Source organism: Bos taurus, chromosome 9 (assembly GCF_002263795.3).
Source record: "Bos taurus isolate L1 Dominette 01449 registration number 42190680 breed Hereford chromosome 9, ARS-UCD2.0, whole genome shotgun sequence".
NCBI classification, from domain to species: Eukaryota; Metazoa; Chordata; class Mammalia; order Artiodactyla; family Bovidae; genus Bos; species Bos taurus.
This window is the reverse complement of record NC_037336.1, coordinates 80,950,161-80,974,463: the sequence shown is the minus strand read 5'-3', so window position 1 is coordinate 80,974,463 and position 24,303 is coordinate 80,950,161. Positions and strand designations below refer to the sequence as shown.

Genomic DNA, 24,303 nt, shown 5'->3' with positions numbered 1-24,303 from the left:
TAAAGAATCTGCCTGCAATGTGGGAGACCTGGGTTTGATCCCTGGGTTGGGAAGATCCCCTGGAGAAGGGAAAGATTACCCACTCCAGAATTCTGACTTGGAGAATTCCATGGACTATGTAGTCCATGGGGTTGCAAAAAGTCGGACACTACTGAGCGACTTTCACTTTCACTTTCATGTCAAGGCTGTATATTGTCAGCCTGCTTATTTAACTTATATGCAGAATACATCATGAGAAATGCCGGGCTGGATGAACCAAAGCAGGAATCAAGACTGCTGGGAGAAATATCAATAACCTCAGATATGTAGATGACACTACCCTTATAGCAGAAAGCAAAGAGGAACTAAAGAGCCTCCTGATGAAAGTGAAAGAGGAGAGTGAAAAAGTTGGCTTAAACCTCAACATTCAAAAAACGAAGATCATGACATCCAGTCCCACCACTTCATGCAAATAGATGGGAAAACAGTGGAAACAGAGACAGACTTTATTTTCTTGGGCTCCAAAATCACTGTGGACAATGACTACAGCCATGAAATTAAAAGATGCTTGCTCTTTGGAAGAAAAGCAATGACAAACCTAGATAGCATATTAAAAAGAAGAGACATTACTTTGCCAACAAAGGTCCATCTAGTCAAAGCTATGGTTTTCCCAGTAGTCATGTACAGATGTGAGAGTTGGACCATAAAGAAGGCTGAGCATCAAAGAATTGATGCTTTTGAACTGTGGTGTTGGAGAAGACTCTTGAGAGTTCCTTGGACTGCAAGGAGATCCAACCAGTCCATCCTAAAAGAGATTAGTCCTGAATGTTCATTGGAAGGACTGATGTTGAAGCTGAAACTCCAATACTTTGGCCACCTGATGCGAAGAGCTGACTCATTTGAAAAGACCCTGATGCTAGGAAAGGTTGAGGGCAGGAGGAGAAGGGGATGACAGAGGATGAGATGGTTGGATGGCATCACCAACTTAATGAAGATGACTTTAAGTAGACTCCGGGAGTTGGTGATGGACAGGGAGGCCTGGTGTGCTGTGGTCCAAGGGGCCGTGAAGAGTCGGCCACAACTGAGCAACTGAACTGAACGACTGAACAACAACAAAACTTAACTAGCTTGTGTGTCTTTTTTAGTCGACAGAGCTTTGGCTGGGATTGAAGCCCATCTGAATTGCGCTTTTAACCTTGGTTAATCATTCCAAGTTTCTGACTTCAGATTTCTCAAGCATTCATTTCACTGGTTTCACCTGTCTTAGGCCACTGTTTTCAATTGCAGTGGTTCTCCAAGTTTGGTGTTCAGACCAGCAAAACCAGCATCATGTAGAACTTGGTTAGATATGCAAATTCTGGAGCTCCAACCTGAATTGGGACTCCAAGGCTGACAACCACAGTTCCAAACACACCCTGGACCTTGGTGGGTGGGAGAGGCTGAGAATGATCTGGGTTTTTCCATGCCAGCCGCTGGATGGTCCGCCTGCGGTGTCCGTATTGGGCTCCAGGTCCACGATTCCACCCAGGCTGCTCAGTAGCGTGCCTTCTCTGGGCGGTTTCTGGAAGCGTCCTGCAGCTTGAACGGAGAGGCGCTCCCACGGGTCCCTGAACCAGACTAGTTTCTTCTCCCTCGAGAGGATAATCTAGGAGGCTGAGAGGAGCAGGCTCAGGGCAGGCTTTGGGGTAATACTGGCCTCCTTAGTTATGCAAGAGAGTGCTGCAGGCCTCCTGGGGTCATTCTGTTCCAGGGCCCGAACCGCGGCCACTCCCATACCAGCGGGGAGGGTGCCTTTTTTCTAAGGCAGCTTGGTCAGGTGACCGTGGCGGCTCTTACTTAGCCGGGGACGCGGAAGGACGAGCTTTCGGAGGCCGCGGGAGAGCGTCCAGGACGGGGGCTGCGAGGCTATGCGAGCCCCGAAGCTGCCCGGGCCCGCGCTCCCGCTGCTGATCCTGGTGCTTCTGCTGCCGCCGCCGGGTTCCGCGGGCGGCCCCGCGCCCTTCGACCCGACTTGGGAGTCCCTGGACGCCCGCCAGCTACCCGCCTGGTTCGACAAGGCCAAGTTCGGCATCTTTATCCACTGGGGCGTGTTCTCCGTGCCCAGTTTCGGGAGCGAATGGTTCTGGTGAGCACGCCTCCCTCAGTCTCCTCTAATCCCGCTTTGCACCCCACTGGCCTGCAGCCAGGACCCAGACCTCCAGCCTTTGCGGGTTTGTTTGTCTCTTAGTTGCACCTCCTGCTGTTGGAGCCGCGCTTTGCATTTCCGGGTGTTACGTTTATGGTTTACTGGGTAAGTGGTTGGTGCTGGGTGAACGCTGAATTTTTCTTCCGTATGACTTCAAGAGTCAGACACTTGATGTGGCTCTGGCTTCTCAGCTTCTTGGTAGTTGTACTTCTCAGTTGTTCTTATCACTCTGCAGCCATCGACAGAATAAAATAGCAGAAAAGTAATGGGCTTGTGTGGGGGTCGTAGGAGGAAGCTCTGGGCCTAAACCGTCCTTGTCCTTCGAACTGCAGACTCGCTCCATTGCTGTTCTGCTGCTACTTGTCAATTGTCAGTTGTTCTGCCACGAAGCAGGGTTTAAGCATAAATTCATGGGTATGTGAGACTTCTGTTCACTTGGGCATTCACTGGCTTTTTAACCTTAAAATGTTACCACATGTAGCCCAAGGAAAAAATTTAAAAATTATTCTAGAATATTAACCCTAAGAAACTCCAATTATTAACAGATCGCTATGTGAAAAGTTATGAACAAAGCTAGTGGAGGTGGTGGAATTCCAGCTGAGCTAATCCTATAAAAGATGGTGCTGTTAAAGTGCTGCACTCAATGAATCAGCAAATTTGAAAAACTCAGCAGTGGCCACAGGACTGGAAAATGTCAGTTTTCATTCCAATCCCAAAGAAGGGCAATGCCAAAGAATGTTCAAACTATCACACAATTGTGCTCATTTCACATGCTACAAGATTATGCTCAAAATCCTTTGAGCTAGATTTCAGCAGTACCTGAACCAAGAACTTGCAGATGTACAGGTTGGATTTAGAAAAGGCAGAGGAACCAGAGATCAAATTGCCAACATCCACTGGATCTCAGGGAAAGCAAGGAAATTCCAGAAAAACATCTACTTCTGCTGCATTGACTATGCTAAAGCCTTTGACTGGGTGCTTCACAGCAAACTGGAAAATTCTTAAAGAGATGGGAATACCAGACCGCCTTACCTACTTCCTGAGAAATCTGTATGCAGGTCAAGAAGCAACAGTTAGAACCAGACATGGAACAATGGACTGGTTTAAAATTGGGAAAGGAGTATGACAAGGTTGTATGTTGTCACCCTGCTTTTTAACTTATATGCAGAGTACATCATGAGAAATGCCAGACTGGATGAATCACAAGCTGGAATTAAGACTGCTGGGAGAAAATCTCAGATAGGCAGATGATACCACTCTAATGGCCGAAAGTGAAGAGGAACTAAAGTGCCTCTTGATGAGGGTGAAAGAGGAGAGTGAAAAAGGTGTTGAAATTCAACATTAAAAAAACTAAGATCATAGCATCTGGTCCGTTTCTGGCAAATAGATTGGGAGAAATGGAAACAGTGACAGATTTTCTTTTCTTGGGCTCCAAAATCACTGTGGACAGTGACTGCTGCCTTGAAATTAAAAGATGCTTGCTCCTTGGAAGGAAAGCTATGATAAACCTAGACAGCATATTAAAAAGCAAGAGATATCAGTTTACCAACAAAGGTCCATCTAGTCAAAACTATGGTTTTCCCAGTAGTCACGTATGGATATGAGAGTTGGACCATAAAGAAAGCTGAGTGCTGAAGAATTGATGCTTTTGAACTGTGGTGTTGGAGAAGATTCTTGAGAGTCCCTTGGATGCAAGAGATCAAACCAGTCAATCCTAAAGGAAATCAATCCCGAATATTCATTGGAAGGACTGTGGCTGAAGCTCCAATACTTTGGCCACCTAATGTGAAGAGCTGACTCATTGGAAAAGACCCTGATGCTGGGAAAGAGTGAAGGAAAAAGGAAAAGGGGGTGGCAAAGGATGAGATTGTTAGATACCATCACTGACTGAATGGACATGGATTTGAACAAACTCAGAGATAGCGGAGGTCAGGGGAGCCTGGCATGCTGCAGTCCATGGGGTTGGAAAGAGCTGGACACAACTTAGCGACTGAACAAAATGTGAAAAGTGGGCTTGCCTGGTGGCTCAGTGATAAAGAATCCCCCTGCCAGTGCAGGAGACACTGGCTTGATCCCTGGGTCAGAAAGATCCCCTGGAGAAGGAAATGGCAACCCACTCCAGTATTCTTGCCTGGAAAATCCCATGGACAGAGGAGCTTGGTGGGCTACAGTCCATGGGGTCTCAGAAAGATTTGGACACGACTTACCAATTAAACAACAGCAACAACATGTGAAAAGTGGTGCACAAAAAATTGCTCTTTAGATTTTACCTTGAGAGCCATACCTTTACAGCTTTAAGTGTCTCACATCTTACTTGCTTAAATACTTCAGGTATGTTAAGTTCTTCAAGATAGAAATGTTACTACATATATATGTATGCATAATACACATATATACACATAAATAATATATTCCTAAGATAATAAAATAAACAATGAATATTTAAACCTATGTTATACTATATACATAATGTACAACAAATTTAATTCATACAATATATATTCCATATGACAACTATAAAAAAAACACCCAGGGTGAGAGTTGTGAATTAAGTTTTATTTGGGGCAAAATGAGGACTGTGACCTAGGAGACTGCCTCTTAGAGAGCTCTGTGGAACTGTTCTGAAGAGGTAAGGGTGGAGGTCAGTGTGTTGTTGTTGAGTTGCTAAGTTGTGTCCTACTCTTTGCGACCCCTTGGACGGTAGCCTACGTTTGTGACCCCGAATCCTCTGTCCATGGGATTTCCCAGGCAAGAATACTAGAATGGGTTGCCATTTCCTTCTCTAGGGGATCTTCCCGTCCCAGGGATCAAATCCACATCTCCTGCATTGCAGGAAGTTTCCTTACCGCTGAGCTACCAGGGAAGCCGGAGGTCAGTATATATGTCGTTTTTTGGTGAAAGGGGATATATGCAATCAGCACACATTTTGACAGAAGGTTACTGCTAGTTACAAGAAGGTCACTGCTTGTCACCAGGAACAGACGTCTCCCTTAATGATTTTAGTGCTTTTCTAGCTATGAGAAACATGCAAGAAATTGGGCTCATAAAATCTTCTGAAAATATCTGACTATCTGAAAAGCTGTTCTGACAGTTTTTCCTAATCTCCACCCTGTCCTTTCAGGGTGTGTTGAAAGTCAGCAACTACAGTGGCTAAGGACTTCATTCTTATAGAATCAGATGGCAAGTGACAATTTTTAGTTGGCTGATACAATACAGAGTATAAATTATATATTGTATTACACTGTAAACATTTACACTATAAACACTGTACCACTTTCTATGAAGACACTGACTTTCTGCAACCAGTAACTTTTCTTATTCAGTTAGGCCAATTGATGTAAAAGAACTGCATAAGCTATGGAGTACTATTCATATACTCTTTTGAAATCAACTTGTAAAATATGGGACTCTTTCTTTCCATAACCTGTATTACCAAATATATTTGCTTCAGGATATTATAAATCTTTCTTTGTAAGCTTTGTGCTGTGAGGCATTTTGAATTTATTTTTGAAACGTTTCGATTAGCAAGGTGTTGCGGTCCTTTAATGGACTGGAACCTGGTGGTCTGGAGTCGACGATAAGAAAGTGAAAGAAGGAAAGAGGCTAATACTCCCTGGGTTACACAGAGAACCAATAAAGACCTAGGACAGGGCTTGTACCACTTACGTAGGTGCAGGGCGCCCTCTCGAAGAGGTCTTGAAAGCCCGGGCAGGAAAGTGAGCTCGGCAGGCTTCCATACTCCAGAGAATCAGCCAGAAAGAGAGAGAGAGAAAGAGACAGAGAGAGAAAAGGACACGGGGACCCAAGTCTCTGGTGGAAAAAGGGTGCTTTATTGAACTCTGTGTGAGTATATATACTGTTTTACAAGGTAGCTTCTTCAGATAAAGATCAAAAGACCAGACTTTACAACTTACCAAGGAAACAAGGAGTAATAGAGGTCATAAAACCAGAAGACAATCCATATCAAAGAAAGAGGGTCGTAAATAATCACTTTTACCATATGGAAAAGCTAATGAAGGAAATCCTATGCATGCATTCCATCTCATGACCTCAGTCCTGGGAGCAGCATGCCACTCAGCTCGTTCCTGTTACCAGGAACTGATAAGGAACAGAGGGCTCAGGAGAGACAGGAAACAGTACACAGGAATCCTATTGTTAAACATTCCCTGACAGCAAGGTACATAAATTAACAGATTTCTTCATCTTTTATTGTGTGTGCTCACTCAGTCATGTCTGACTCTTTGTGACCCCGTGGACCCACCAGGCTCCTCTGTTTTCATGGGATTCTCCAGGCAAGAATACTGGAGTGGGTTGCCATGCCGTCCTCTAGGGCATCTTCCCAAGCCAGGGATTGAACCCGTGTCTCTTATGCTTCCTGCCTTGGCAAGCAGGTTCTGTTAACCATTAGCACGTTTGTTCACCTGGGAAGATTAGGTACGTATACATTTGATGCTAGGAGAGGATTTGATGTTTGTTAGTTGAAACTAGTGCTCTGCACAAAACAACTAGCTTTGAGTCATCTTATTCTTTGTAATGGTTAACTTCTTGTTTTCTACAAATAAACACAAAGTTGTTTATTTTGACCTGGAACAATAAAGATAATTCTCATACAAAACAGAGTATATTTTTGATGGTCTGGAAGTGCAATAACCCTATAGAAGATTCTTAATTATCTATAGTTTCCCTTTTTATCTCCTCTAAATCTCTGATCTCACTCGATTTGACCTGGGGCAGTCAACAGCAGAGATTAGTATATTTGACTATCCTTAATGGCAGCTCAAAAACAAATATAAACGGTGGGCTGTTTACTGTAAGTGCTTCTTCTCATCTCTATTACTATGAAATTTGAGAAGTGACTCTAGACTATAATAGAGAATGCAGGTTCAAATTAGATGTGCTAGGAAAAAAATAGAAATGTCTTATCTTTTAACTTTCTGACTCTCCCAGTTTCTCTTTTGTAGTTCCATTTAAAAGATAAAAATGCATCATGGATCAATTAGGATACTTTCACTTGAAGGTACAGAAAACTCAAATAAAAGATATAATAATAGGAGCTTATTACTATACATAATAAGAAATTTAGAAGTACTTGGCTCAGTGATGAAATCAAAGTCCTGGGCTCTTTGTCATCCTCAGCCTGTTGACTTGTCCTGTCATGGTGACATGATGGTGGCCAGGCATCACATCACACAGCCTTGTCCAAAGGCAGATTGTATCTCCTTCTACTAGAAAGGAGACCATTCCCAGAATCTCCCAAGTTGGCTTCCCCTCCAGTTCTACTGGCCAGCATGGGTCAGGTGTCCGTGTGGTAGCTGTGATGGAAGCTGGGAAAGTATGTATCTGACTCTTGGGCAGGTAAAGAATAGTGCCTGTGACACAGTATGTCCTTCAGCAAAGCCTTCTCAGCAGAAAGAACCTCCTGGTCATCTTTGGAGATCTAGTGCTGATTATGAATTTGTTCATCCAGTAAAAACACTCTTATGAAAGGAGTAGTGAAAGGAAGAATAAAAGATGGGTCAGAGGGGGGACTTGCATCTATTTCATGACCATGAGCTTACTGCCATGTTTATATAAAATGTTTACCTAAAAATTATGCTTTGAGGATTTCCCTGGTGGTCCAATGGTGAAGACTCCACACTCCTGGTGCAGGGGGCCCGGGTTCCATCGCTGGTCAGGGAACTAGATCCCATATGCTGCAACTAAGAGTTCGCATGCCACAACTAAAGATCCTGCATGCTGTGACTAACATCCAGGGCAGCAAAATAAATAAATAAATAAATAGTTTTCTTTTTTTAAGTTGTGTTTTCAATGTTGTTTTCCTTCTGAAGCTCTGCTTAGGCAGTTGAGGCCCCACTGCTCAGAATAAGTGCATATAACCAGTAATCCTTGAAGACTGAGTCAGTATATTAAAATAACAGCATCTTCTTGATTTTACTGTCATTTCCTCCCCAACGTGTTCCCTGCTAGTGAATATAATACATTTATGTTATATTTTATGCACTTTGTCTTCTTTTGAAGACTTCATCATTTATGTTACAAAGGACTAATTATGTATACTCCATGTTGCAATCTAAAAGTGAAGAATTAAAAGCAAATGGGTGACTTGTTTGTTTAGAATGTTCTGGTTGATAAGCTGAGTAGAGTTCACAGAGGGATAGATGGAATACTATTGAAGTTTTGTAAGCTTTCCTTAAGTGAAGTCAGACTCAATGGGGAAGTTAGGAAGGGAATCTTAGTAACATCTGAATAAGGGAGAATTTTAGTAAAGGGAGTTATAGTTGACCCTTGAATAGCACAAGTTTGGTCTTCTTTTAGGTGTATTTTTTTTTTCAATAAATACATAATTGGCCCTCCATATTCAAGGGATTTGCATCTCTGGATTTAACCAACCTCAGATAGAAATTTTCATCTACGTTTGCTTGAATCTGCAGATGCCCAAACTGCAGATCTGGAGGGCAGGCTGTAGTATGCCATTTGATGTAAGGGACTTGAGTACTCACAGATTTTAGTATCTGCTGAGAAACATGGGACTCATTCTCTATGAATACTGAGGGATACCTATATTTCAAGTGTTCATGTGTATGCTACTTATATGCTGTTTCCTTCATCCCCCTAGGTGGTACTGGCAAAAGGAAAAGATACCAGCTTATGTGGACTTTATGAAAAATAATTACCCTCCTGATTTCACATATGAAGATTTTGGACCACTATTTACAGCAAAATTTTTTGATGCAAACCAGTGGGCAGATATTTTACAGGCTTCTGGTGCCAAATACGTTGTCTTAACTTCCAAACATCATGAAGGTGAGTAAGAACAATATCTGCAAACACTGACAGTGGTTAGAATGTGAAGTAGTTCTTTTGGGAGAAGAAACTGAAGCAAGGTCATCCACATGAAAACAGAGTTTTCTCTTAGGAGCAATCCTAAGTGGCTACTGACGTTTGCTTGTAATTTAAGAGATCACATGTTGCCCCAATTAAGAAGCATTAAGAAAAAGAAAAAAAGGAGCATTAAGTATGCTGAAAGATCATAATCTCCACATATAGAAAAAAATGGAAACTGATCGCATTTTATTATATGCATATTTAACAATTTCCAAGTAACGCAAGATTTGATTAAAGCCCTTTGAAGGGGAATGTGGTTTGCAGGTCAAAGTTTACAATTGAATTGCATTCTTTCCGTTTTCTTCTCACCTCTGTAATGCATTCTGGGAAGGTACCCTGGGGATTATTTGCTATTGTCTTACATCATGACCAACATACAAGGTGGTGCTTTTGGTCAACTCTTATATGACTCAGTTGAGGAAAGTCTGCTATTGATGAAAATGACACAGGCCACCTGAAAGGAACAGGACTGCAAGGCTGTAATGATGCCCAGAAATATCAGAGATGGTGGAAGAATATCTAAAAAGAAATAGAGTGGTTGAATTACGGTTCTCCAGAGAAATAGAGCTAACAGGAAGATAGAGCTATTATAGAGGAAGTATAAGTATTATATAGGAAATAGAGCTATTATACAGGAACTATAATATGTATAGATTTATCATAAGAAACTGGCTCATGCAACTATGGAGGCTGAGAAGTCCAGACCCAAGATAGCCAATTATATAGTTCCAGTATGAGCCCAAAGGCATCAGGAACAGGAGAGCGGATAATATAAGTACCTGTCCAAATCTAAGTTAAAAGGCAGGAGAAGACTAATGTCTCAGCTCAAAGACATACAGAGAAAACAATTTTTCTTTTTAATTAAAAAAACAAAAAACATGACTCCTTAAACTTTCCTGCTTTTTTTTTTTTCTTTCTTTTTGGCTACAATGCACGCCATACAGGATCTTAGTTCCTTGACCAGGGATTGAACCCATGCCCCCTGCATGTGGGAAGTGGGGAGTCTTAACCACTGGACCACGAGGAAAGTCTGAAGAATTCTTTCTTAACCAGCCTTTTATTCTATTTAGGCCTTCAATGGATTGGATGAGGCCCACCACTTCAGGTGGGCAATCTGCTTTACTCAGTCTAACTATTCATATGTTAATTTCCTGTAGAAACACCTTCAGGAACATATCCTGAATGATGTTTAACCAAATTTCTGGGCACCCTGTGGCCCAGGCAAGTTAATACATAAAATGAACCATTAAAGTGATCTTACATTAATAGGATAGAATCTACCCATTATCATTCCTGTATCTACAAGATCAAGGAAACATCAGCACATTATTATTCTTCCAACAGCATGTTAATAATTAGATAATCTGGACCTCTCTGATGGTCCAGTGGTTAACAATCTGTCTGCCAATGCAGGGGATGCAGGTTCAATCCTTGGTCCGGGAAGGTCCCACATGCCTCGGGGCAACTAAGCCAGAGTTTAGAGCCCTCAAGCTGCAACTCCTGAAGCCCATGTGCCCTAGAGCTCGAGCTCCACAACAAGAGAAGTCACGTCAATGAGAAGCCTGAGTACCACGACTAGAGAGCAGCCCCTACCAGCCGCAACTAGAGAAAGGCCCGTACATAGCAACAAAGACCCAGTGCAATCAAAGATAAATAATTAGAGGATTTGTTTGCATTGGAATAAAAAAAATTGTCTCACTGTCTTCTGCAGCGGTGCATGGGGGATTACGAGGGAAGAATGGAAACTCAAAATAAGGAATCAGGATATTTTTCCTTTTGGCCACAGTCCAGTGGCTTAATGATTTTTTTCCTGCAGGTTGAGATGGATACTTAGGACATGTTGATTTCCTGATGTCTAGAACTTCTCCAGGCTGTATGGTACAAAGTATTACTTAGCTTATTTAAAAACATAGCAAAACAACTCTTAATCATGCTGTGAGGACAAATGATGTAGCCCACATTTATACACTTTCTAGGACCATATTGTTGGAAGTTTTCATGCCTATAGAAGAGACCCTGCTGAGCCCAGTTAGGCTGGAAGACCACTGTGTGAGCTTCTGGTGGTGCTACTGAACCGAAGACCCAAAGTGGTTTTAGCACCGCCAGACATTAGGGCCTGCCAAGTTAAGACATAAGGAATAAGACTTTAAATATCACTGACAGTGCTTTGAAGCTTACTGCAAACATCTTTAGAACCGGTGTGAGCTCTTTTAAAAGTTTCTTCAAAATGAATCCAAAGAGTGTGTCCATCTTCAGTTCAGTTCAGTTCAGTCGCTCAGTCATGTCTGACTCTTTTGCGACCCCATGAACCACAGCATGCCAGGCCTCCCTGTCCATCACCAACTCCCGGAGTTCACCCAAACCCATGTCCATCGAGTCGGTGATGCCATCCAACCATCTCATCCTCTGTCATCCCCTTCTCCTCCTGCCTTCAGTCTTTCCCAGCATCAGGGTCTTTTCAAATGAGTCAGCTCTTCGCATCAGGTGGCCAAAGTATTGGAGTTTCAGCTTCAGCATCAGTCCTTCCAATGAAAATTCAGGACTGATCTCCTTTAGGATGGACTGGTTGGATCTCCTTGCAGTCCAAGGGATTCTCAAGAGTCTTCTCCAACACCACAGTTCAAAGGCATCAATTCTTCAGTGCTCAGCTTTCTTTATAGTTCAACTCTTGCATCCATACATGACCACTGGAAAAACCATAGCCTTGACTAGATGGACCTTTGTTGGCAAAGTAATGTCTCTGCTTTTTAATACTCTGTCTAGGTTGGTCATAACTTTCCTTCCAAGGAGTAAGTGTCTTTTAATTTCATAGCTGCAGTCACCATCTGCAGTGATTTTGGAGCCCAGAAAAATAAAGTCAGCCACTATTTCCACTGTTTGCTCATCAGTCTGCCATGAAGTGATGGGACCAGATGCCATGATCTTCGTTTTCTGAATGTTGAGCTTTAAGCCAACTTTTTCATTCTCCTCTTTCACATTCATCAAGAGGCTCTTTAGTTCTTCTTCACTTTCTGCCTTGGACTTGTCCTAATTTATAAAAGTAAAGTGTTACACCAAACACCTTAGGTATGTTGGTTCACAAACATTCCTTTAGATTTTAGTAGGACAGTAACAATGTATTCATGTTCCTAGATCCTAACCAAAGATTTTGAGGCTTTTATATTATTCCTTAAGTATTTCAATTTATATAGTGCTTCTATGGTTTTCATGTAGAAAAGCCAGCAATCTAAACGCAAATTCCTTTTAAAATATAAATTATTTCACAGTGCTTATGTAGTGGCATTCTTCTTATCCATTTAGTTGGTAGATAATTCACTTTTAGGTAATTTAAAGCACAACATCCAAGCTTATGATTTTAGAGTAGGATGAGATTACAGATGGTGGGTACATTTCAAGTATAGAACTACTGGGGAAGAGTACCTTACCCCTACCTGGGTTAAATGAATAATGAGGGTAAAGGAGATTTACTCCTGAACATGGAGTATCAGTGTTCTATGAATCATACTATAATAAAATAATTCTAAAATCAGGGAATATACTCTTTGATTTAGAAGACAGGAATCATGCAGGAGTGCATCTATGGTTCTTCCCTGTAAGTGGTCACAGTCATTGTTAGAATGGTGGATGTGGAAGATGTTCCCATCTCAGCTATGATCTGCTAATGTTGATTGTGATTTTGTACTAGACCCTGTGCTAGACATTGGCTGAGGATATACAGGGAACACTGCAGACATGACACTGTCCCTCCAGGAGCTTATCATCTAAGAGGGAGAAAGGTCAGACTATATAGACCTTATTTTCTTGGGCTCCAAAATCACTGGCAACCCACTCCAAAAGCTATGGTTTTTCCAGTAGTCATGTATGGATGTGAGAGTTGGACCATAAAGAAGACTGAGCGCCGAAGAATTGATGCTTTCAAATTGTTGTGCTGGAGAAGACTCTTGAGAGTCCCTTGAACTGCAAGGAGATCAAACCAGTCAATCCTAAAGGAAATCAGTCCTGAATATTTATTGGAAGGACTGATGCTGAAGCTCCAGTATTCTGACCACCTGATGTGAAGAGCTGACTGATTGGAAAAGACTGTGATGCTGGAAAAGATTGAAAGCAAAAGGAGAAGGGGATGACAGAGGATGAGATGGCTAGATAACATCACTGATTTAATGGACACAAATCTGAGCAAACTTCGGGAGATAATGGAAGTTCTCATCCGGTAGTCCGTGGGGGTCACAAAGAGTTGGACACGATTTAGCCACTGAACAACAACAACAGTGGAGTACCCTGAGAAGTACTTTAAAAAATCTTGGTTCTACTTTGTTTAAATTCTCATTTGTTAGTTACCTCCCTGGTGGCTAACACTCAGTGCTCTCAATGCAGGGGAACCAGGTTTGATCCCTGGTCAGGGAACTAGAGCCCACATGCCATAACTAAGAGTTTGCACGCTGCAACTAAGCATTCCTGCATGCCGCGACTAAGGCCCTGTGCAGCCAAATATGTACATAAAAATATGTTTTAAATTCTCATTTGTTTCTTGCATGAAAGCAAAATATATACTAAGGAAAAAAATGGTCATAAAACATGTTCGTAGAAACTGATTTATATGTCACGTGTACTGCCTTTATAACTTGGTGTTGGTATGGGTGCACATTTACTAGAACAGAGTTGATATGCTTACAGAGGCTTTTAATATAATGTTTCAGGCTTCACCTTGTGGGGCTCAGAGTACTCGTGGAACTGGAATGCAGTAGACGTGGGGCCGAAGAGGGATATCATCAAGGAACTTGCAGTTGCGGTTAGGAACAGGACTGACCTGCGCTTCGGGCTGTACTACTCCCTTTTTGAGTGGTTTCATCCGCTCTTCCTTGAGGATGAATCCAGCTTGTTCCAGAAACGACAATATCCAGTGTCTAAGATGCTGCCTGAGCTCTACGAGTTAGTGAACAAGTATCAGCCAGAGGTGCTATGGGCAGATGGCGATGGAGGGGCCCCAGATACCTACTGGAAAAGCTTAGACTTCCTAGCCTGGTTGTACAATGAGAGGTGTGTGTGCTACTAGACTTCTGTCGTGACATTCCTAATACCTGTATAACATTAGTTCTTGCTTCTTGAAATATTCCCCTTCAGGCTTATTTGTGACATGGGGAGAAAATCATTATAAATAATGCATATTAGATATATCAATATTTACTCAAAATATCAAGAGTTACAAGAACACTGGAATATTCTTAACAAGAATTAGTTAGCAAGAATACTGGAGTGGGTTGCCATTTCCTTCTCCAGGGGATCTTCCTGATCCAGGAATTGAACCCGTGTCGCCTGCACTGGCAAGTGGATTCTTTACCATTGAGCCACCTGGGAAGCCCTGAGTTACAAATCAGGAGTCAAATATAGCTCAACAGTCTGATTTTGAATTGAGACTAAAAAAAAAAAAATTACAGCATCAAGAACTCTGAAGACTAATTTTGTAGGTCCCCCATTTTCATCACCTCTCTGGGCAATGCTGTTTATCCATCACTGTTTCTCATGCTGTGCTTTTCAGTTCCTCTCATTGCTTCTTCACATCCTCTTTCCTTTGATAATCTTTGCTGCTTGGATGTCACCCTTGTCTGTCTCCTCTTTTCCTTCATCGTCAGCATTTCACCTCTTCCTGTTCTTTCGTTTTGTTTTCTAGCATGTTCCAGGCTGCCCCATTAGAACAGGGAGTTCTGACTAAGCTCCTCTATAAGGCTCACACTATATGGACCAAATTGCTATCTGTATCTCGAAGGTACTTGGTATTGTGCTGTGAAGTTAGGGAGAGTCCTGCTAGTGTTCTCTGGGCCCACAGAGGATGCACAGACAAATCCTCTGGAGAGCTCTTGGTACATAACTGCAGTTTCTCTAGGTACTCCTTTCCAAAAGGACATACTGGGAGTCCTCCACTTCAGTTTGTGAACCAAAACGATCCCCTCTAAATGGAGAAGTGCAGGAGGTACCACCTGCTATGATGAATAATGTTGTGGGAATATTTTATGCCACAGGGAATTCCATCCATAACAGTCAACTTTGCTGAGATCTTTCAATATTAGGCACAATTATAAGAGAAAGAGACTAGGGGAGAACGTTTAAATAATAGTAAGACTCTTTGAAATGCTGCGTGTGCTGGGCATACATAGGTGTTTTACATAGATTGCGTCAGTCACTTAGTCCTGTCTGACTCTTTGTGACCCCATGGACTGTAGCCCACCAGGCTCCTCTGTCCTTGGGAATCTCCAGGCAAGAATACTGGAGTGGGTAGCCATTCCCTCTTCTAGGGGATCTTCCCAACCCAGGGATGGAACCTGTGTCTCCTGCGGTGGCAGGAGGATTCCTTACTGTCTGAACCACCAGGGAAGCCCAAGTTCTGTTCTAATAACAGATGAAGAAATTGATTATTCAGAGGAATTAGGTAATTTGCTCTAGGACACGGAGCTTAGCAAGTAACAGGCTAGGACTACAATTTCCTCAGGTCTAGCTTACTTCAAAATCATGGGGTTTGTATTATATTCGACTATGGTTATTTTCTAAGAGTGGATTTCAGTCAGACCTCTTTTCAGTGACGTTGCTTTTGTGTAAATTTTTTTTATCATCCTTTTCATTTCAGCCCAGTTCGGGACACAGTGGTCACCAATGACCGTTGGGGAGCTGGTAGCATTTGTAAGCATGGTGGCTACTATACGTGTAGTGACCGTTATAACCCAGGACATCTTTTGCCACATAAATGGGAAAACTGCATGACAATAGACAAGTTTTCCTGGGGCTACAGGAGGAATGCTGGAATCGCTGACTATCTCACAATTGAAGAATTGGTGAAGGTACAGTAAAATGTCTAGTGACCATTACAGTAATATTCATAATAGTGTACACGTGTAAGAATTGTGTTTTCTAAGCTGTATGACTCAACGGCCTGTAAACACAGGACATGACTCTTTTTTTTTCTATGTGTATTCTCTTAGATAGTGATTAATGATGGAATTGTTTTCTTCCTCTAAGAACTATATTTATTCTTAATTTTTAAGCAACTTGTACAAACAGTTTCATGTGGAGGAAATCTCTTGATGAATATTGGACCCACACAAGATGGCACCATTTCTGCAATTTTTAAGGAGCGATTGAAGCAAATGGGAATCTGGCTAAAAGTCAATGGAGAAGCCATCTATGAAACCTATGCTTGGAGATCCCAGAATGATACTGTCACCCCAGACGTATGGTAAGTACTATTTGGTAGAAGAAGGCATTTAACATTTCTCAGAGATAAAGAGAACAGTATAATAAAGAGGCAATTGGATGAATGCCCACCTATACAAAATATTTTATTTACTTAAAATCAGCGTAAACACTTAATTATTTATCAAGTTGAGCTGAAATAATTGCTAGATTCCTTCTAACAGTGGATAAATTTTAGGGAGAAATAAAATTTCTTACAAAAATTGTAGGTAATTTAGAAAAATGAAAAAAAAAAAAAAGTGCTGAGTGGTTAATCCAAAAGAGACTTTTGGTTTAGTCAGGTAAATTCTAACTTTTGCAGGTGTTACATCTCATCAAATTAGCAGGAGGTGCCATAGGGCAGGAAAAATATATTCTAATAAATCTAAACCTGAACTTTCTTTAAAATTAATTGTCTCAACTGGCTAAATTTTAACTAGTATCTCCTGTAAAAGCATATGGTGGTTTCTGATGTAGGATCTTAACATACGCAAATAAGAGTAGTTCTCCCTGGTGGCTCAGACTAAAGAATTCCCCTGCAATTCAGGAGACCTGAGTTTGATCCCTGGGTTGGGAAGATCCCCTGGAGGAGGGCTTGGCAACCCACTCCAGTATTCTTGCCTGGAGAATCCCATGGACAGAGGAGCCTGGCAGGCTGCAGTCCATGGGGTCACAAAGAGCCGGACACAACTGAGCAATTAAGCACAGCACAGTATTGGTGAAGCTCTAAAGTTCACTTGTGTTACCACCAAAGCGAGTACAGCCTGGTCAAGCATATACCAAAGATTAGACTAAATACTCTTCTTTGAATTTATGACTTCAATTGTCAATTCACCGAAGAAAATAAAGCAAGGCAGTCTACACAGAAGCAGCTGACTGTAAAATTTTAGAATACTGGATCTGGGAGAAGCCATAATGAGAACTCAGCACCAATCTTTCATTTTATAGAAGCTAGTTTTAAATTTGGTTTTAGAATTTGCTTCTGTGTTTATATTTGACTATGAGGGTGTCTGATCTGGAACTTGACAATTATTAAGCATTATTCCATTAAGTTTTCTTTCAATAAGTAAAGATAAAAGTCAAACTACTTAACACTCCCTATAAGGCTGTTGCCTGGCTCCACTGCACTGAGCCCAGGTGGCCACTCTCCCTGCCTCATCAGTGGAGCTCTCTCCCCACAGGTTCATGTGTGTTTCCCCTCCTTGCTGCATCTTTAGATGGCTATCTAAGACTCCCAAGGCCATCTTTGAGTTTAAGCCCTGGCTCACTGTTGCTGTCCCCAGAACTTAATGTTAGTTGCTCAGTTGTGTCCAACTCTTTGCAACCCCATGGACTTAGCCCACCAGGCTCCTCTGTCTATAGGATTCTCCAGACAAGAATACTGGAGTGGGTTGCCAGAACTACTCTTCATATAATTCTGACTGTGTATATTCACAGCTCTTCTAATTTGCTGGCCCCTCAGTTCTTGGGCTTCCCGAGTGATGCTAGTGGTAAAGAACTCACCTGCCATGCAGGAGACTTAAGAGATGCAGGTTCGATCCCTGGGTTGGGAAGATCCCCTAGGGGAGGGTATGGCAACCCACTCCAGTATTCTTGCTTGGACCATCCCATGGACAGAGGAGCCTGGCAAGCTATAGTCCATAGGGTTGCACAGAGCTGGACACGACTGAAGCGACTTAGCAGGCATGCAGTTCTTGTAGTTCCTTCTTTCTAGGGATCCTGTCCCCTTCTTTTGGTCGTACCTTAGACCTCGAATTTTCAGTATTTGTACTCCTTTCATGATCTCAGTCTGAATCATCCCACTAACTCCTTCCTCTTGTATTTCAGTTCACTTCAGCTTCCAAACGGCTCTTTAGAGAGAGTGGAGGTTGAAACAATCATTCATGGCCAGTGATTTAATCAATAGTGATTAATGAGGCCACCATAAAAAACCAAAAGAATGGGGTTCAGAGAGCTTCTGGATTGGTGGCAGTGTTGGGAGAACAGGGCACCTGGGGAGGGTGTGGAAGCCCCCTGCCCCTCCCCACATACCTTGTCCTGTGCGTCTTTTCCATCTGGCTGTTCCTGAGATACATCCTTTTATAATAGACCTGTAATCCAGGAAGTAGAATTCTGAGAGCTGCTCTAGCAAATTAGCTGAACTCAAGGAGGGGTTGTAGGAACCTCCAATCTATAGCCTGTGGGTCAGAAGCCCACATGACAATCTGGACACGTGACTGCTATCTAAATTTGGGGAGGGGGCAGTCTGGTAGGAATAAACCCTGACCCTTTGGAATGTGACACTGCCTCTGGGTAGATGGTGTCAGAATGGAGTCGAACTATAGGACGCCTAGCTGGTGCCTGAGAACTGCCTGGTGATGCGGGAACTTCTCCCCCATACCACACACTACTCTGGGATTGTGGTCAGAATCCTTTTGGGTGCTTTTTATTGCTACCATGGGGCTATTTTTTCTTCCCTCTATTAAAGAAAACATGGGTAAATATTTACTAACTGGAGGTATCTCTGGAAGATAATTCTGAACCTGACCCATAAATAATGAGAAATATTACTATGCATTTTTTTTTCTGAACCAGGTACACATCCAAACCTAAAGATAAGTTGGTCTATGCCATGTTTCTCAAATGGCCCATATCAGGACAGCTCTTTCTTGCTCAGCCCAAAGCTACTCTGGGGGCAACAAAGGTAAGAGGGAATTTTGTCTTCATTGTTCCTTTAAATTGCTGACTTTAACACCCTGAGGAAGACATTAACTTTTAACTTCAAGGTGAGCCATATATGTATTCCATTTACGTCTCATGATAGTAATTTTAAAATGAGCTTTATCAATGGCAATGTTTGGTAAAAAACTGTTGAAAATTTTGTTTCATTCCCCAGAAAACCAAGCCTATAAAACAGTTACATCATCTCCATGCTTATCAAAATATCTTCTCCACAGTCATGCTGTGTTGTTCAGATTCAGTTCAGCTCAGTTCAGTCACTCAGTCGTGTCCGACTCTTTGCGACCCCATGAATCGCAGCACGCCAGGCCTCCCTGTCCATCACCAACTCCTGGAGTTCACTCAGACTCACGTCCATCGAGTCGGTGATGCCATCCAGCCATCTCATCCTCTGTCATCCCCTTCTCCTCCTGCCCCCATCCCTCCCAGCATGAGTCTTTTTCAATGAGTCAACTCTTCGCATGAGGTGGCCAAAGTATTGGAGCTTCAGCTTTAGCATCATTCCTTCCAAAGAACACCCAGGGCTGATCTCCTTCAGAATGGACTGGTTGGATCTCCTTGCAGTCCAAGGGACTCTCACTGCATGCATCCAAAAATGATTTTTTTCATGACTGGAGTTCAGATTCTTCCTCTGACATCTCACCCCAGAACACATCTGAATAAATGTAAGATGTCATGGCCCTACTATTTTAAGTTCTTAAAAAACTTGGAGGTTAAAGGTTAACCTTCCCTGCTGGCTCAGCAGTAAAGAATCTGCCTGCCATGCAAGAGATATGGGTTCAACTGAGAGTTTGACTCCTGGGTTGGGAATAGCCTTTGGAGGAGGAAACGGCAATGCACTCCAGTATTTTTTGCCTAGGAAATTCCATGGACAGAGGAGCCTGGTGGGCTACAATCCATGAGGTTGCAGAGAGTCAGACAGGACTGAGCGACTAAACAATAATAACAAAAGGTTAATCTAACAGTTGTGGCCATCAGCTCTGGCAATGAGTTCATTTTAATATATTTTATAACTTATTTGTAAGAAAATAAAAGTTTTCTGGGAGATGAATTGTCCAAATTCTTCTCCTTAAACCATTTTTCCATGTTTCATTTCTAACACTTGTGGCTGATCTGGCAGAAAAGGAAATAAAGAGTTCAAATGTTTTTTTTTTTTTCAAATCTTTTGTTTAACTGCAGCTTAGAGGCCTGGGCATAACATTACCTTCTTATTTTATCTACGTTCTCTTTGTTGTTGTTGAGTCGCTCAGTCATGTCCGTCTCTTTTGCAACCCCACAGACTGTAGCCCACCAGGTTCCTCTGTCCATGGGATTTTCCAGGCAAAATACTGGAGTGGGTTGCCATTTCCTTCTCCAAGGGATCTTTCCAACCCAGAGATCAAACCAGCTTCTCCTGTACTGCAGGCACATTCTTTACTGCTGAGCCACCAGGGAAGCTTTGGCCACTCTTAATACTGTTATTTGAAAGTCCGCGGGTTTTGTTTTTGTATTATTCTACACGGTAAACAAAGTTTTCTGGTTCAAAATAACCACAAATATATAGAAAACTACTTACTTAAATTCATTTTGTGTAAGACTAAGGATATAGAACAGTTACAGTAATAATAGATCGCACGTATGTACTATTGATGAGTGGAGGTCACTGGGCCGTCTGGGGAGGGAGGGTGGCTGGATAAGGGAGGTGAGCCTCTCCTTGAACATCCTGTGTCAGAGCCAGGCAGGCCTTAGTTGTGCACATTGGTTCAAGAGTCATTTTCTCTCCTCTGACACTATTCAGTCTATATGATTCTTCCTCAAATCCTGCACACTTTCAGGAGTAAGAAAGGAGCAAGAGAGATATATACATGCATTTGGATCATAAATTAAAGCAGTAAAACAATAAATTAAATTAATAAATTAATAAAATAAATTAAAGCAGTAAAATCATAAGTAAAAACAATGAATCTCCTGTCTATATTGCTCTTTAAAAAATGTCAACTGCTTCTTCCCAATACAGTGAGGAAGTCAGAGACATATATGGAGACATTTATGTGTATGTTTTAAATTTCAGGTTAAACTCCTGGGACATGGACAGCCCCTTCACTGGACACCTTTGAAGGAAAATGGCATTAAGGTAGACCTGCCTCAGCTAACCATTCATCAGATGCCCTGCCAGTGGGGCTGGGCTCTAGCACTAACTAATGTGACCTGATCTGCAGTAGAGTGCTTAGTCTTATATCTAAGACTGGAATGTATATCAAGTTTCTGTAATTATAGCACATGGAGACAGCAAATGTAAAATTGGCCAAGAATTTCCTAAATTACCCACATAACTTTTAACTGTCCAATGCACTTTGCTATGTCTCTTCACACTGAATTTATTCCCATGTGTGAATCAGAGGTGGGGATCTTTGTTGTAGTGAGAAATTGGTGGTGGTAAGGACTGAATCATGTCTAATGCCAAATTCACATTTTGAAACTCTAAGCCTCAATGGGGCTTCCCTGGTGGCTCAGCGGTAAAGAATCCACCTGAAATGCACGGGACATGAGTTTGATCCCCAAGCTGGGAAGATCCCCTGGAGAAGGATGGGATTTGGAGATGTTAAAGAAGTAACTAAGGTTAAATGAAGTCATCAGGGTGGGACCTTAATCTAATATGACTGGAGTCATAAGAAGAGGAAGAACACGGATGGAAGCACACAGAGGAAAGACCATTTAAGGACACCGTGGGAAGGCGGCCAACTGCAAGCCAAGGAGAGACCTTAAGAGAAACCAAACCTGCTGAAACCTTGGGCTTTCAGCCTGCAGAACTGTGAGAAAATAAGTTACTGTGGTTCAAGCACCCTGTCTGTGGTATTTATGACAACTCTAGCAGACTAATAAGGGCGTCCCAGGTGGCTCAGTGGTGAAGAATCCACCTGCCGAAGTGGGAGATGCTGGTTCAGTCCCCGGGTTGAGAAGATCCCCTGGGGGAGGGAATGGCTACCCACTCCAGTATTCTTGCCTGGAAAATCTCATGGACAGAGGAGCCTGGCGGGCTACGGCCCATGGAGTTGCAAAAGAGTCAGACACAACTTAGTGGCTAAACAACAACAACAAAGACTAACACAGGGTCATAGGTATGTAATAAACTGGACTTAATGCTTATGCTTATAGTAACTGTCTTTTTATAAAAAAATTTTTGTCTTTTTCCTTCATGGTAATAAAACTGATATATTTACTATAGATATTTAAAAATATACAGAAATGCCTAAAGACAAAATCACTAAGGTCACCATTATTAATATTTTAGTATTTATTCTTCCAGGGGTTTTTTTGGGTGGAGGCAGGTGAGGGTATAGGATTGGAGGTGTGGGCTTATTTTGTAGGTGGGCTAATTTGAGGTCCAATTTAAATGAGTTTTTTTCCCCTGTATTTATTTGCCTTTAAGCAATTTGAAGTTGAAAACCTTTCTGAAAATTATTGTGTATTCAGATTTTCCCTAAGAATGACGCAAAATACTGATACTGATGTAAATTTAAAGAAACACTGATTAAAGAACTCACTTCCCTTAATAAAAGATGTTCCACAAAGTTAGATATTTAACTTTAGTGCTATAGGCTCCATTTTGTTACATTAATCAAATGCAGATATCTCATTGTTCCCTGTAGACACTTCAAGTAGAGAGGGAAGTAAAACACTATTCACATTTATTTTCTAAAATCATCTTGAAGTTGAAAATATTAAAAAAAAAATTCATTGCTGAAGTTTCTATAACTACCAAAATTTTAAAACCATTCTAAAGTATTGACATGAATAAGTACTTTAAGAGTTCTGAATCCCAATTTCCATTTTATTAGAGGTCCAGTAAGGACAGATTTACATGATCCCCAACACTTGATTAAGAAAAAACAAAAAAAGGGAAAAAACTCTGAGTTAGAAGAATCTTAAAAGTGAGGTCATCTGAAGCAACTCGTTTTGAGATGAAAATCTGTCAGTCATTTAAATCTCTACCTTGTCCATAATGACCTTTACAAATAGAGAATATAGGGGGAAAATGGAGGTATATGGCAACCCACTCCAGTGTTCTTGCCTGGAGAATCCCAGGGATGGAGAAGCCTGGTAGGCTGCAGTCCATGGGGTCGCACAGAGTTGGACACGACTGAAGCGACTTGGCAGCAGCAGCAGCAAGTAAATTATAATTAGATATAGGGTTTAGTTAATGGGTAGCTATGAGTAAGCTGAATGATAAAATACAGATCAGCATTCAGAGGTGCTGTTAAAAAGCTTTGCTAATAACCATATATTATATATGGAACAGAATGAGACATCAAATTTAACGTATATCTTGCTTATATGTGAAGTATACTGTAAGTGGGACTTGTAACAAGGATTTTAAAACAGTCCATCAAATTCTTAGAATTATCATTGGTATGAAGGGCAAGAATTATAGTAAGGCTAATTAAAAATCAGATCTCTCATTACTTAGTTTAAGCCAATAGTTCTATTAGGTAGTTAGAATAGGAAACAGGAGTCCAGAATGGTGGTGGCTAAAAGACAAGAAAGAGAAAAGCCCGTGAAAATAGAATAAAGGAAGGTCCAAGGATCAGAGTGAGGACCTCAGGTAGAACAAACAACACTCCTGGCTAGCTCAATTTGCATAGGGCAGGCCCTGGGGGAGAAAAAAACATATAAAAAGAGGAGCCAAAGGGCTGAGGGTCTCTCTCTCAATCCTGCATGCTGGGGTGCGCTTCTCTTCACGTCTTTGGGTCGACATGCCCTCATGCCTCAAAGATGGATTTTCCTGCTATTATCTAAATAAAATAGAACTGTAACATGGAGCTGTAGCACTGATTTGTCTAAGAGCTATAACATGGTCCATTCGAGACCTGAGAGGTATAACATGGTCTATCCAAGACCCGAGAGCTGTGACACGCTGAGGGCTTTAATATCCATCACTCCAAATCTTTGTTGTGACGAGACAGAACCGAGGAGCATACACTCGGCCAACAGTTCTTATCCCCCACAACTGATTCTTTTCCCAGAGTTATTATATAGGCAAAAAATTGACTTGTTTTAAATTTCAGTAACAATGGATTTTTCTTTAATACTGAGAGAAATATTGAAGGCAAGCAAAACTAGATTGTTAGACTTGATATCAGTTTAACAAGATTTTATCTTATTTTCTTATGAGTGCCATATTGAAACAACACAATTACTTTAAAAATTCAGACTAATCAAATAAATGTGGATTAGGGCAACAGAAAACAAGACACATATTTTGCTTGCTGTTCATTTTTTATTTTGTAGGTAAAAGACTGGGTCAGATAAAAACCTTCCTAACTTGCAAACAAACA

General features: G+C 41.6%; 1 protein-coding gene across 1 annotated transcript; it reads left to right on the top strand.

Moving 5' to 3' along the window:
* Window positions 1–1,810: 1,810 nt before the first annotated feature.
* Window positions 1,811–21,548, top strand: FUCA2 (alpha-L-fucosidase 2). The gene is made up of 7 exons (NM_001205818.2): window positions 1,811–2,104; window positions 8,781–8,968; window positions 13,747–14,086; window positions 15,669–15,879; window positions 16,084–16,274; window positions 18,845–18,953; window positions 21,039–21,548. Exons 1-7 carry the CDS (start codon window positions 1,887–1,889, stop codon window positions 21,177–21,179), a joined length of 1,398 nt encoding a protein of 465 aa, NP_001192747.1. The 5' UTR covers window positions 1,811–1,886; the 3' UTR covers window positions 21,180–21,548.
* The last annotated feature ends 2,755 nt before the right edge of the window (window positions 21,549–24,303 follow it).

Excerpts from the sequence above, each read along its gene's own strand:
- FUCA2 (NM_001205818.2), top strand. The coding sequence starts at position 1,887 with ATGCGAGCCCCGAAGCTGCCCGGGCCCGCGCTCCCGCTGCTGATCCTG. Across the intron at positions 14,087-15,668 it reads GCCTGGTTGTACAATGAGAG|CCCAGTTCGGGACACAGTGG; the intron begins GTGTGTGTGCTA and ends TTTTCATTTCAG. Across the intron at positions 18,954-21,038 it reads CTACTCTGGGGGCAACAAAG|GTTAAACTCCTGGGACATGG; the intron begins GTAAGAGGGAAT and ends TTTAAATTTCAG.